At 45.1% G+C, this 14,880-nt stretch overlaps 1 protein-coding gene across 1 annotated transcript in view; it reads right to left on the bottom strand.

Moving 5' to 3' along the window:
• The window catches only part of rnf17 (ring finger protein 17), a 116,478-nt gene that overhangs the window by 66,083 nt on the left and 35,515 nt on the right, over nt 1-14,880 (bottom strand). Inside the window, exons 21-22 of the mRNA XM_037686726.1 lie at nt 2,967-3,054; nt 2,800-2,918 (exon numbers count right to left, since the gene is read on the bottom strand). Of these exons, the coding sequence (XP_037542654.1) occupies nt 2,800-2,918; nt 2,967-3,054 (207 nt within the window). The remainder of the gene's footprint in view (nt 1-2,799; nt 2,919-2,966; nt 3,055-14,880) is intronic.

Raw genomic sequence — 14,880 nt, 5'->3', positions numbered from 1 at the left:
CACCAAACTTTACACTTGGCACACTGCAGTCACACAAGTACCGTTCTCCTGGCAACCGCCAAACCCAGACTCGTCCATCAGATTGCCAGATGGAGAAGTGTGACTCGTCACTCCAGAGAACGTGCCTCCACTGCTCTAGAGTTCAGTGGCAGCGTGCTTTACACCACTGCATCCGATGCTTTGCATTGCAGTTGGTGATGTATGGTTTGGATGCAGTTGCTCGACAATAGAAACCCATTCCATGAAGCTCTCCGTGCACCGTTCTTGAGCTAATCTGAAGGCCACATGAAGTGTGGAGGTCTGTAGTGATTGACTCTGCAGAAAGTTGGCGACCTCTTCGCACTATGCGCTTCAGCATCCGCTGACCCCGCTCCGTCAGTTTACGTAGCCTACCACTTGGAAGCCGAGTTGCTGTCATTCCCAAACACTTCCATTTTCTTATAATACAGCTGACAGTTGACTGTGGAATATTTAGGAGAGGAGATCTCACGACTGGATTTGTTGCAGAGGTGGCATCCTATCAGTTCCATGGTGGAATTCACTGAGCTCCCGACAGCGACCCATTCTTTCACAAATGTTTGTAAAAATCGTCTGCATGCTTAGGTGCTTCATTTTATACACCTGTGGCCATGGAAGTTATTGGAACACCTGATTCTGATCATTTGGATGGGTGAGCAAATACTTTTGGCAATGTAGTGTATATAAAACCTATACCCTTCCTACACTATTGCAACATCCTAAACAATGTTTCTAAACTAAATGCTCTAAAACACAGGTGTCAAACTCCAGGCCTCGAGGGCCAGAGTCCTGCAACTTTTAGATGTGTCTCTGATGCCACACAGCTGAATCAAATAAGGAGGTCATTAGCAGGACTTTGGAGAACTTGACTGCACTGAGAAGCTAATTCAGTCATGATTCAACTGAAGTACTATGTATAGTACAGTACTATGTTGTTAAAATGACTAAGGTTTAAGAGTTTAGAACATTGCAAGAGTGGTTTATAAAGCCTTTATATATATATATATATATATATATATATATAGACCCTTTCCAAAAAATTAGAATATCATGGAAAAGTTGTTTAACTTCCATAATTCCATTCAAAAAGTTAATCTTTAATAGATGATGAATTCAGGACTCACAATTTAAACGATTTCAAGTGTTTGTTTATTTTTACACAATTTGTGCTTCCAGCTCATGAAATCCACGAAAACGGGATTAATAAAATTAGAATACTGTGAAGACATCAGTCCACACTTCTCAGTTTTTGCAGAAAAAAAAGAAATAAATTAGGATCACAACAAATCAGTCAAAATATGGTACTTTCTAAACCATATGTCAATCTTCAATACTTGGTTGTGAATCTCTTTGTCTTAATCTCTGCCTCGATGTGAGTGGCATTGACTGGGAGTTATGGAAGCCCAGATTTCCTTGATGTTTGCTGTCAGCTCTTCTTTGTTGTTGGGTCTGGTGCCCCTCATGTTCCTCTTGAGAATACATCATAGATTCTTAATGGGGTTTAGGTCCAGACAGTTGGCTGGCCAGTCGAGCACTGTGGCATGGGCATCAAACCAGGTTTTGGTGCTTCTGGTGGCATGAGCAGGGGCCAGGTCCTGATGGAAGATGAAATCTGCATCTCCATACAGATCCTCAGCAGAAGGAATCATGAAGTCCTCTAAAACATTCTGGTAGACTGTAGCGGTGACCTTGAATTTAAGAAAGCAGAGTTTACAAACACCTGCACTGGACATTGCACCCCAGATCATGACTGACTGTGGATATTTCACACTGGACCTCAAGCAGTATGGGTTCTGTTCCTCACCCTTCTTCTTCCAAACCCTTGGACCTTGATTTCTGAATGAAAGACACTTTACTTTCATGGGAAAAGAGGACCAAGGAACCTGACAGTTGTAGCCCATCTTCTGGATTCATCTGAATGTGGTGGTTTTTGAAGCTGTGACTCCCGCCTCATTCCACTCTTTCTGGATCTCTGCCAGATTCTGGATCTTCTGTTTGATAATCCTCTGAAGCCCACGGTCATCGCTTTTGCTGGTGCATCTTCTCCTGCCACATTTTGCCCTTCCACTAGACTTTCCATTGATATGCTTGGACACAGCACTCTGAACAGCCAGCCTCCTTAGCTATGAACTTTTGTGGCTTACCTATCCTATGGAGGGTCTCAATGATGGTCTTCTGGTCAGTTGTTATGTCTGCAGTCTTCACCATGTTGAACCGAACTGAGACAATTGAACCAAGCTGAAGCAATTTATTGACACCTGGGGAAACCTGTGCAGGTGCTTTTTGAGTTAAGTAGATGATTAGTGTCACACAGTTTAAAACATTCATGTCCTGCAACATTTGGGCTGATTTCTCAACAGTATTCTAATTTTTTGATTTCCTGTTTTCGTGGGTATCATGAGCTGGAAGCCCAAATTATGTAAAAATAAACAAATAAATAATTGAAATCATTTAAATTCTGGGCCCTGAATCCATCATTTATTAAAGATCAACTTTTTGAATGTAATTATTGAAATTAACTTTTCCATGATATTCAAATTTTTTGGAAAGGGTCTGTATATAAATACAAAAATAAAAGTCGCTACTTTGTGGAATTTCACTTACGGCGGGAAAGCTCGGAACCAAATCCCCACAATAAATGAAGGACTACCGTATTGACTGTTTAAAGTAAACAAATCGGTATGCTTGTGAACTGGCATAAAACCAGATGGTATTAGATATTGTAGATAATATTGGGGGTATCAGCAAAATCTTTTAACATTGTTTTTACTTTATACTGACCTTTTAAGATGAGAGTCAAAATCAGAGAGTTGAACGTAGAAGCTGCTGGGTGAGCTGACATAGCTGACTCGAACTCTAATTTCTTTGAGATTGGCAGGAAGCTTCAACTGAGGCTGAAACTCTAGAGGTTCCTCGTTGTTCTCATTAGTAACCATTTGATTCAGGGCATTGACATTCTCTGCTGCTGAACTGAGGTCAAGTGGAGGATCCCATACTGCAGAATCACCAGATGGGGTGGCACTCTTAGATTTCAGTCTGCATGAAAGAAGAAGAAAAAACAGCCAGATCAATAAAAAAACAAAAACAAACATGTAAACTTTTAATATTTTACAAGAAAAAAAAGAGAAGGATGCAATTTTATTTTAAAAATGTTTTTTTTTTTTTTTTTGAGGGGGGGGGGGGGGGAAGACTAGAAATACAAAAATCAAACGAATACTATAAAAATGTAGTTTAGTAGGCAGCACAGTGGCGTAGTTGGCAGAGCTGCCACCTCTCAGTGAGAAGGTCGTCCCAGTTCAAATCCTGGCCGGGGGCCGTTCCGGGTGGAGTTTGCATGTTCTCTCCATGCATACATGGGTTTTCTCCAGGTACTCCAGTTTCCCCCCACATACCAAAAACATATATGTTAGGCTAACTGGTAACTCCAAATTGTTCCTAGGTGTGAGTGAGAGTGAATGGTTGTCTCGTGTCCAGGTGTCCCCCGCCTCATGCACAGTGATGGTTGGACAGGGGCACCAGTGACCCCCGCAAACCGAAAAAAGGAAGACACAGGTAAAAAAGAATGGATGGATGTAGCTTATTTGAACATTACAACAATTATCTGATAACACCTAGACTGTTAAGAGTAAACAGTTGAGTGAACCATTTGCAATAAATAATTGGAAGTAAACATGTGTACTGTGCACTCACCACGCTCTATTACTTTACTTATTCTGTAGACTTCATAACTTTACCTACTCCCTCTTGTTGGCATTAATGATAATACAATGTTTCCATGATCTTCTTCCATATTAAGATCAGTCTTGATGAGGCCAGTCAGTAAAGATAAAATGAAGAGATCATCTTTCTGATGCTCAAGGTTTGATTGATAAGATTCAGTGACATGTTTCTAGTGAGTCCTTGAGAGGTGTTTGATCTTTCACGGCTCCCCAACATTCTCTGTGTTTTTGATAACAGATGCAGGAGATTTTCAAAACCTACGGCCTCCGTCTCAGCCCCCCAGGATGTCAAATGAGGATGCAGGTCCGCCAATTCCTGCCAGGATTGACCTGATTAAAGCCAGATCGCTGACAAATAAAACTTTTATCAGTAAGACACAAAGTTTGTTTTCTCAGTCATCCAGCTATATAACAACAAAAAAGGTTGAATCATGTCATCTGGACTTCGTTTTTTTGTTAAAGAAACGTTTCGCCCCTCATCCAAGAGGCTTCGTCAGTCTGAGGCCTAGCCATCTGGTATTACCCAGAAGCCACCCTGACTCTTGTGTTTCAAGCCTGCCTCAGATACCCCTGAAGTCTGGCCTTTTCACTAATGGTTTCAAAAACACAAAGTTTGTTTTCTCAGTCATCCAGGTATGTCACAGTCACACAACTGTTTAAAAAATAAAAAATAAAAGACAGCCCTGCTCTGTTGTTATTAGCAGGCCATTTTTTTCTACGTTTACTCGTTCAAAAAGTGAAAGATAAAGATAAACGAGAATCGAGGGTCAATTCATCTCACAAGACCCTTGGAGCTTGTGGAGGGGCATTAAGTGCATAACATATTATAAAGGAAGGAGTGAACAATGCCCCAAAGACCCATCTCTGCCTGATGCCCTCAACAAGTTCTATGCACGCTTTGAAGACCCAAACAGACCACCCAGCACCAGACTCACCTCACCACCGGATGAAGAGCATCTCAGTGAGACCTCAGCAGAAGTAAGGAGTATTTTCAAGAGGATTAATCCGCACAAGGCAACCGGCCCAGACAACATCCCCGGAAAAGTGTTGAAACACTGTGCCGATCAGCTCTGTGAGGTGCTGGCAGACATCTTTAACACCTCACTTACCCTGGAGACAGTTCCCACCTGCTTGAAGACAGCCACCATCATCCCAGTCCCAAAAAGCTCTACAGTGACTGGTCTGAATGACTATTGGCCAGTGGCCCTCACCCCGATAGTCGCTAAATGCTTTGAAAAACTGGTCATGACTCACATTAAAAACAACTATAAACATCAACGAGGACCCTCATCAGTATGCATACCGTGAGAACCGATCAACAGAGGATGCCATCTCCTCTGTGGTCCACACTGCGCTCAACCACCTGGAGCAAAAGGACTCCTACGTCCATATGGTCTTTGTGGACTTCACATCTGCCTTCAACACCATGATCCCCCAAACCCTGATGGACAAACTATTCACAATAGGACTAAGCCCCTCCATTTGCAACTAGGTCCTAGACTTCTTAACAAACACACCACAGTTAGTGAGGATCCACAACTTCTCCTCTCCACCATAACCCTCAGCACTGGCTCTCCTCAGGGATGTGTGTTGAGCCCTCTCCTGTTTACTCTGCTCACGTATGATTGTGCAGCTACCCATCCAGGCTGTCATATTGTAAAGTTTGCAGATGATACAGCGGTGGTGGGATGCATCACAAACAATGAGTCCAGCTACAGGCAAGAGGTGGAACATCTGGAGAGCTGGTGCAAAGAGAATAACCTTCACATCAATGTGAAGAAGACAAAGGAGATGATTGTGGACTTCAGAAGGAACAAACTCACCTAGATCACCCTGAACATACAGTGGGGAGAACAAGTATTTGATAGACTGTTGATTTTTCAGGTTTTCCCACTTGCAAAGCTTGTAGATGACTGTAATTTTTATCATAGGTACTCTTCAACTGTGAGTGATGGAATCTAAAACAAAAATCCAGAAAAATACAATGTATGATTTTTAAATAATTAATTTCCATTTTATTGTGTGAAATAAGTATTTGATCATCTATCAACCAGTAAGAATTTTGGCTCTCACAGACATGTTAGTTCTTCTTTAAGAAGCCCTCCTGTTCTCTAATCATTACCTGTATTAACTGCACCTGTTTGGACTCGTGACCTGTATAAAAGACACCTGTCCACACAATCAATCAGACTCCAGCATCTCCACAATGCCCAAGACCAGAGAGCTGTGTAAGGACATCAGGGATAAAATTGTAGACCTGCACAAGGCTGGGATGGGCTACAGGACAATAGGCAAGCAGCTTGGTGAGAAGGCAACAACAGTTGGTGCAATTTTTAGAAAATGGAAGAAATACAAAATAACGGAAAATCTCCCTCGGTCTGGGGCGCCATGCAAGATCTCACCTCGTGGAGCATCATTGATCTTGAGGAAAGTGAGGAATGAGCCCAGAACTACACGGCAGGACCTGGTCAATGACCTGAATAGAGCTAGGACCACAGTCTCAAAGAAAACAATCAGTAACACTCTACGCCGTCAAGGATTAAAATCCTGCAGTGCACGCAAGGTGCCCTTCCTCAAGCCATCGCATGTCAAAACCCGTCTGAAGTTTGCAAATGACCATGTGAATGATCCAAAGGAGGAATGGGAGAAGGTCATGTGGTCTGATGAGACAAAAATAGAACTTTTTGGTTTAAACTCCACTCGTCATGTTTGGAGGAAGAAGAATGATGAGTACAACCCCAAGAACACCGTCCCAACCGTGAAGCATGGCGGTGGAAACATCATTCTTTGGGGATGCTTTTCTGCAAAGGGGACAGGACGACTGCACCATATTGTGGGAAGGATGGATGGGGCCATGTATCGTGAGATTTTGGCCAACAACCTCCTTCCCTCAGTAAGAGCACTGAAGATGGGTCGTGGCTGGGTCTTCCAGCATGATAACGACCCAAAACACACAGCCAGGGCAACTAAAGAGTGGCTCCGTAGGAAACATCTTAAGGTCCTGGAGTGGCCTAGCCAGTCTCCAGACCTGAATCCCATAGAAAATCTTTGGAGGGAGCTTAAAGTCCGTGTGGCCCAGCGACAGCCCCAAAACCTGAAGGCTCTGGAGGAGATCTGTATGGAGTGGGCCAAAATCCCTGCTGCAGTGTGTGCAAACCTGGTCAAGAACTACAGGAAACGTCTGATCTCTGTAATTGCAAACAAAGGTTTCTGTACCAAATATTAAGTTTCATTTTTCTGGTGTATCAAATACTTATTTCACACAATAAAATGGAAATTAATTATTTAAAAATCATACATTGTATTTTTCTGGATTTTTGTTTTAGATTCCATCACTCACAGTTCAAGAGTACCTATGATAAAAATTACAGTCATCTACAAGCTTTGCAAGTGGGAAAACCTGAAAAATCAACAGTCTATCAAATACTTGTTCTCCCCACTGTAGGAGGATCTGCAGTGGAAGTGGTCTCCAGCTACAAGTACTTGGGCGTACACATGAATGACAACCTCAGCTGGAGCAACAACACCACCAGCCTGATCAAGAAAGCTCATCAGAGACTCTACTTCCTCAGGCTGCTGGGGCGAGCTGGTCTGAGAAGCTCAGTCCTCACCTCCTTCTACAGGTGTGCAGTGGAGAGCATCCTGTGTCCCAGCATTAACGTGTGGCACGGAGACTGCACAGCTCCAGAAAGGAAAGCTTTGCAGAGAGTGGTGAAGACTGCACAGAAGATGTTGGAGTCAGCCTCCCCACCATCACAGACATCCACACATCTAGATGCAGGAAGAGGGCCACCTGCATCATGAAGGACCCCACTCACCCAGCACACACACTTTTTGCCCCGCTCCCCTCAGGAAGGAGGTTGAGGAGAATTAAGTGTAGAACCACTAGACTGAGGAACAGCTTCTACCCTGAAGCTTGTTAGCCTCATGAATCTCTAACCAGAATAATCACTGTGAAAAATCACATGTTGCTGCTGATCTGTTTAAATGTTAATGTGTTCATGCGTGCTCATCTGCTCACACAGATTCATGTTCAGGTTTGTGCTGTTTGATGTTTTTATGTTATGAGTGCTTAGTGCATATTTAGTTGATGTTTTTCTTAGTTCATATCTTAGATGTTATTACTGTTTTTCTTAGACATTTTATTGTTGGATGTAACTGGGACCCTGTGTACATAATTTCGCTCCACCACATGTACCACATGAGGTGCGAACGACAAAGAATCTCTGACTCTGACTCTTGACTCAAGCAGGGAAACTTCAATACGTAACCAATGATCTTTTTCTTCCCATCAGACAAGTCCCTTCAAGGTCCAATATTAAAAACTCTTAAACTCATTTGTACCCTTGGTCTTTGGCACTGCCTGAAATTATTGGTTACGTACTGTAACCCCAGATTCTATGAGTATAGGCGTAGCCCTTTAAGACTGTCGATAGTGGGTTTATCCCTAGGTGCTCAGCGCAGCACTGAAAACTTTAGTCCACGTCCAGCTGCTGTGTGTGGGTCTCACCCCCGGTCCGTATAAATTACGGTGAGACCGGGCAATCGGCTCCCAAATAGCTTTTTTCTTCAGCCATTAAGGAACCAGTGAGGCGCAGAGCTTAAAGGGCTACGCCTATACTCATAGAATCTGGGGTTACAATACGTAACAAACGTTATATTTCGTATAGGCTTCGCCCTTTAAGACAATCGCAAGTGAGTTAAAGGTGAAGCAGGATGTAGTCTATGCCTCACTGGGTCCACTCAGACAACATGAAGAACCTGCTTGCACAAAAAAATTTCATCACTCAGCCTTCTGTGTGCGTAATTACACGCTGTGTAACTGCGTGCTCCATGCGCAGGAGTGCACCGGAGAAGATCTCTGGTAAGGAAAAAGACCTGTTGCTGTGAATAGTAACAATGGAGGATACAAACTGTAACAGTGTAACGATGAACAGAGCAGACCAACCTCCTCAGGATGAACCGGTTAATAATAAAATCAGTAGTCATGAACTTGTGACTGATAATAAATATCTCACACTGTGACTGCATGCAAGCAGGTGTGAGCTCAAAAGTGAGGCTCCATGAAACAAAGAATAATCATTCTGTCAGAAGCCTGAGTAACAGAATGGGTCATGGAGAAAGTAGGAACATCACGTAGATAAAAACGAATAACTGAACACGGCGATGACAAGGCAGCCACCATACAAATATCCTCCACTGTCATCCCTCCATGCAGAGCCATGGAGGATGAAAACCCTCTGGTGGAATGCGCTGAGATTCTCTGGAGGATCCAGTCCAGATGAACTGTAAACTTCAGAAATAGCCTCACACAACCAGTGTGAGATATGCTGGGTGGAAAGAGGGCGTCCTGAAGAGCTGTCCCTGTAATGCACGAACAGACGCTGAAAGCGGCGCAGTGCGGCAATGTGCGCCACGTAAAATGGAAAATGCGTGTAAGGGACAGAAGGAGGTGAGATGTTGCTTCCTCTTCAGAGTTATGAGGAGGAGGATAAAACCCATCCAAGGTTATCACTCTCGATCTGAATGAGCTTGAGATGCTTTTCAGAGCAGGGTTAAAACGCAGTACAGCTAAACTGCCATCAGTTTGAATTCTGAGACATGAGGGAGCAACAAAGAGAGCAGATAAATCACTCACTCTCTTTGATGATGTCAGAACTAACAGCAGGGCTGTTTTAAATGACAGAAATTTAAGTGAAACCTGATAGAAAAGCTCAGAAGGAGCTTTGATCAGAGCGTGCAGGACCATCGTTAGGTCTCACTGTGAAGCTAGTGGACGTGACACCAGTCTGTGTCTCCGTACACCTTTCAGGAAACGCTTCATCAACGGGTGATTAAGAACTGTTCTGTCACCAAAGCTCTAGTGACAGGCAGAAATAGCGGCATCATTAGTTTTAATTGTGCTGAAAGCTAGATCTCTGCCCATCAGCTGCTACAGAAAGGACAGTATGCCACCTAGTGGCCATGAGATGGCCTCCACGCCTTTCTCTGCGCACCAGCGCTGAAAAACTGTCCACTTGATGTGTGCAGCATTGTGGTGGAAGAAGCTCATGCACCCTGAACGTACGCACCGCACCCTGTGGGAGGCCAATCTTTTCTAAATGGATCTGTCCAGTGGACAGACCCAAAGATGCTGACCTATTTCTGGGTAACTCCTGATCGCTCTTCCTGCCTGGAGGAGAGGGCCCCCCCCACAGCAGTTTCCACGGCAGACCCGATATCAGTCGCTGCAGATTCGGGAACCACGGAGTGCATATGCGTTCCGGAGCTACAAGGATGACTGATGGTTCTTCCTCCCGGACTCGGTCCATGGTCCGTGATATCGGCAGGACTGGAGGGAACGCATAAAGGAGCATTTTTGGCCATGGGCTGTGAGCGAAGGCGTCCACTCCTAAAGGTGGGTCGTCTCGTGGGCTCAGTGAGAACCATAATTGACACTGGGCGTTCTCCCGTGTGGCGGACAGATCCACTGTTGCTCGGCCAAACCTGTTCCAAAATCCGAGAAATCAGCTCAGGATGGAGGCTCCAGTCTCTGTGGCGGGGACCGCCCCTTGACATGATATCTGCTCGCCTGTTCAGGACAATGGGAAAGTACACTGCTCTGATAGAGAGCAGGTTTCTGTGTGCACAACACAACAGCTGTTTCGCGATGCGTAACAGTTGGGCTGAGCGCACGTCTCCCTCACGGTTTATGTAAACTGCCGTCACCTTGTTGTCTGTGTGGATCAGAACATGCTGATCCCGCAGCAGAGGCAAAATGCTGAGTCACGTTTCAGACCGTGAAAACATTCTAGCACATTATGTAAAGCGACATGTGGTCCAGCCATTGTGCTCCCACTGCTTGGGACAGACACATTCCTCCCAGCTTGACAGGAACGTGTCTGTGAAAACTGAGACGTGTGACGTAGGCCTGCTGATGGGAACTCCCTCTGACAGAATGAGGGGGATTCCACAGTGATTCAGATCGGTTCTCATGGAGGGGGGGCACAAAGATAATCCACCTCTTCTGGCGCACAGGATCTATGCGCAGGCAGGCGAACCATCTCTGAAGGCATCTCATGTGAAGTAGGCCCAGCTGAACCATGATGTGGACCGCTGACATCGACCCAAGCGTCGCATGACAGGCAGACTGTCACTACGCTGCAGGGTTTGACACGGCGGAGCTGAGCTGACAGAGCTTGGGCTCTCAGCTGTGACAAACAGCTCTCATTGTAGTTGAGTTTAGCTCCACTTCCAGATAAACAATCATCTGGGACAGACGAACTGAACTTTTTCCCAGTTTATAGAAAACCCCAGGTTTAGCAGGTGTAACACTAGCGTTTTAGTCTGTGTGACAGCTTTTTAACTGGACCGAGCTAATAAGAACAGATCGTCCAGATAAAAATAATTCTCATTCCTGCCATGTGTAACTACTGCAGAGCCGTCTCCACGCATTTCGAAAACGTGCGTGGGGTGTTTCAGAATGATGGAAATGTGAAAATATGCGCTCTTCAGATCTATGGAGGTGAAAGCCAGTCGTTCTGGTGAAGTTCTCCAGCAGCTGTTTGTCAGCATGTGGAATCGTCTCTCCATGATCGAATTGCTGAACATGAACAGGTTGAGAATGGATCTCAGCCCTCCGTTTTTTTTATCAGAACCAGGAAGTAGTGGGAGAAAAAAAAACATATTTTCCTCTCCGTTGGGAACTCTGGAAATAACGTTTTTCGTCAGAAATTCCTGAACTTCTGACTGGAAAGACGAGCCCTGTTCTGGAGAAGACAGAACTGTCTCTATAATCCCTCTAAAAAGGTGGGGGTTGAACTGCGAACTGCAGTGTGTAACCCCTTCTGATCAGATGGTCCGTCCATCTGTCCACGGAATACACTCGCTGCCACTCTGAGTAGCGCTCGGAGAGCGGGTATGCATTTGTGTTGTGTCATGTTTCTCATGAACGTCAACCAGACTAAAAAATCCTTACTGCCATCACTCGCTCCGGAGATTCTATGCGGGAACCCATTGGGGGCTCTGACAGAAAAAAGGGTTGTATGTGTGCCTCTGTGCTGGGCCCAGGCTGCGGTCTCGCATAGAGCTGAGGTGAGCTGGCGCGCACCAAGAGGAGGCGTGAGCGCTTTTTGAGTGAGACGCCGTTTCGGTGGCGGCTGCAGCTGTCGTGGAGAAACACGTTTACTCCCACTGTGCTGTGAGTGGGCAGAAAACAGCAGAAATTAAACATGGGCTCTGGCTGAAAAACGAGGGATTTTACCAGACTCGGTCTGCTAAAAAAACATCATTTAAGCTGACGTAGCAGACGAGTGTTTTGTGATATTTACTGAACTACGGTGCCATTTAAAACGCTGTTTAGAGGTTACTGGCTCGTTCTGTGTGGGGAATGTGTGAAGAGAGGCAGCTGAGAGATCAGCTGATCTGACAGTCTCAAATGAAAAACTTTACTTTCAGAGGTGTTTGTTTTATATCAAAAACATACATCATCAAAAAACACACACCTTCCCCTCAAGGATCTGTTACCTGGTGGAGGGGGCCGGCGGAGAAGCAGGGTGTGAAGTCGTTGTCGCAGCTGTGGAGCACCTCTGGTGCTGTTGCTGGCCAAGGCTGCCCCTTCCAGCAGCCAGAAGGGCAGATGGACTGACTGTGACATCACCAGATGGTGTACAGTCTCTGAGACCTCCTCGGACCTCTGTGATTCCTCAAGGATGGTCCTGAAGTTGGCCCCGAACAGTGCCTCTGGGGTGATGGGGCCCTCCAGCAGGTCTTTCTGCAGCCTCTCGGACAAGGATGGTGAGAGGCGGAGCCAAGTGGTCATCTGGATCATGGTCATCCAGGTGGCCATGCAGGACAGGCAGATCGCAGCGGTGGCACATGTTTAAGATGACATTAGCAGCTTTACAGCGAGAGCTCTTTAGCCCCTTATCCACAGGGCCGGTTCTTGTTGGACCCTGTTGTGTCCGATTCTGGTGGGACCTCTTTTTTTCTGTCTCCACAGTGCCCATAGTTCCCGTTTAGTGGGTGGATTGTTCACCTCTAGTGGGTGGATTCTTAATATCAACGCACTTTACCAGCTGGTGGCGCTAGTGCTACATTAAGCTCTTTTCTAAGCACCACTAACATGTATTAGAAGAAGAAGAAGAGCCAGAAAACAATACACAACCAAAATGGATGACCTCCTTGATCTCCGCCCTCCACCAATGAATACGCCCCCTGACCAATCAGTGACCTACAGTGCGCTGATGTCACATCTACACCCAACAAGAACCAGACCTGGGACCTCAGAGAAGTAGGTCCCAAAAATGGGGTGGGTTCCACCACTGAAGGCACTGTGGATAAACCACGCAATCGGTCCGAACTAGTTACATGGGAGCCCGAAAAAGGCCTTGTGGATAAGGGGCTTTTGTCTCCTCCAGCAGGTCTGCTTCCTCCAGCCTCTTAGAGATGCCGTAGGCCAGCAGAGCGATGTTGTTCGCTGCGGCCGTCTGGAATGGGCACTGGTGAGCTCGGTTGGAGACCTTGTCACCATCTGGTCATGCTTCCCTTGAGGGACAGGTTGCTGGTCCATCCTGGAAGCTTTTGCCAAAAGTGCCACTGCCAGGCTTGGCTCCGGGGGGGGGAGAACCGAGGGAAAAACACCGATCGGTAAAACCTTCCACTCTGGAGATGGAGGCGAAGGTGGAGACAGATGTCTTCAACTTGCCGGCCCAGCTGCAGCCTCGTTCCAGTGTGACGTCACAGCTGGACAGCGAGGCCAGATGGGATCAAGGCGACTAGCCAGGGCGGAGCCAACCTTGCCGCCAGATCATCCGATCAGGGCGGAGGGAGGTGTAGTGAACCTGATCTGACCCTGATGACCTCAAATCTATCAGATGGACAGAGACTGTTATTTCATTGATCTGAATACAGTTTGAGCCATCTGGAGACTTTCTTTCTTGAAGATTCAAGTGAAAAGAACACTCTCTTTTTATAATCATTACTATTTTACAAATGTTTGATAATCAAATTGTGTCAGTTCACTCAATGTTACAGGTTGAAGAGAACTACTCATTTTTATTTTACATAAACAGTAAGTAATGATTTTTATTCCTCATTCAAAGAAGAAATCAGGTTAATATGCATTTCTTGATTTTCTGTCTTCAATGAGCAAGCTTTTGTAAGTATGTTAAAGGTCGGTTTCGGTCAACTAAAATGTTTACCGAGGAAAAATGTCATGTTTAAACTTTTTCAGAAGATAATAAGAGGGAGACGCCACGAAGTCTGGTTTTTCTGCAATTATCTTTCTGTTAGTTGTTGAACAATCTCATTCTCTGCCCTTGGCTTATCATAACATCTTACGTCACAAAACACACCTCTTTCTGGTCCATCCACGAATCAGAAAGCTCTAAAATTGACCCGAAAGTCAACTCATTTAAAATGTGGCAACTTCCCGGTTCTGTTAGAGTCTGGGAGTGATAGAGAGTAAGAGTCTCAGAGTAATGGAGGTTCTGAAGAAGTTCTAGAGTCGGAGAACTCTGATGTCTGAAGGAGAAAACTCTGATGTCTGAAGCCCAGAGTGCTTCCGTTGGAATACAGAATGCAGTGACGATGTTGGGATTATAATTTCTGTTTGAACACCACGTACGACTCTCTAAGGGTTTGGCAGTTCTCACGGAGACGCTGAAAGAGTCAGAAAGGAACCTACGCCGACGCTGATTCCATCGTCAACCAGGTAGAAGGTTCCATTTTCGACTAAGTGTACCGGAGGCCAGCTGAGATCTGATGGAGCGTGCACGTTTCTGGTCATAACAGATTAATTCCCTCACATATCTCTCTGTAAGATAAATCTCCATTTCCATCTTAAAACTCTCCTCTCTCTTCTAAAATCAGTACAGATGTTTTAGAAATATCTGAAGCAAAGTCCTCAATCACCGCCGCGTGATTGAAGCCCATTTTCTGTGAAACTTGTCTGTTATTATTTTCATATTTTGCCAAATTAATGTAAATGTTTGATGTTAAACTTTGATTCTGAAAATAAATGACCGCATTCATTTGATGGGTCAAAGATAATAACGTCTCTCGTTCGCATTTCTGTTAAAATTCAATGCACGACATTTACACAGTCAGAAAGATGAGGAACTCGTGAAAAGTATGTATATATTTCCTTATATGTCATACTACA

This window comes from Nematolebias whitei, chromosome 13, assembly GCF_014905685.2.
Source record: "Nematolebias whitei isolate Nwh7 chromosome 13, NemWhi1, whole genome shotgun sequence".
NCBI lineage: Eukaryota > Metazoa > Chordata > Actinopteri > Cyprinodontiformes > Rivulidae > Nematolebias > Nematolebias whitei.
This window is presented reverse-complemented; position numbering and strand designations above follow the sequence as displayed.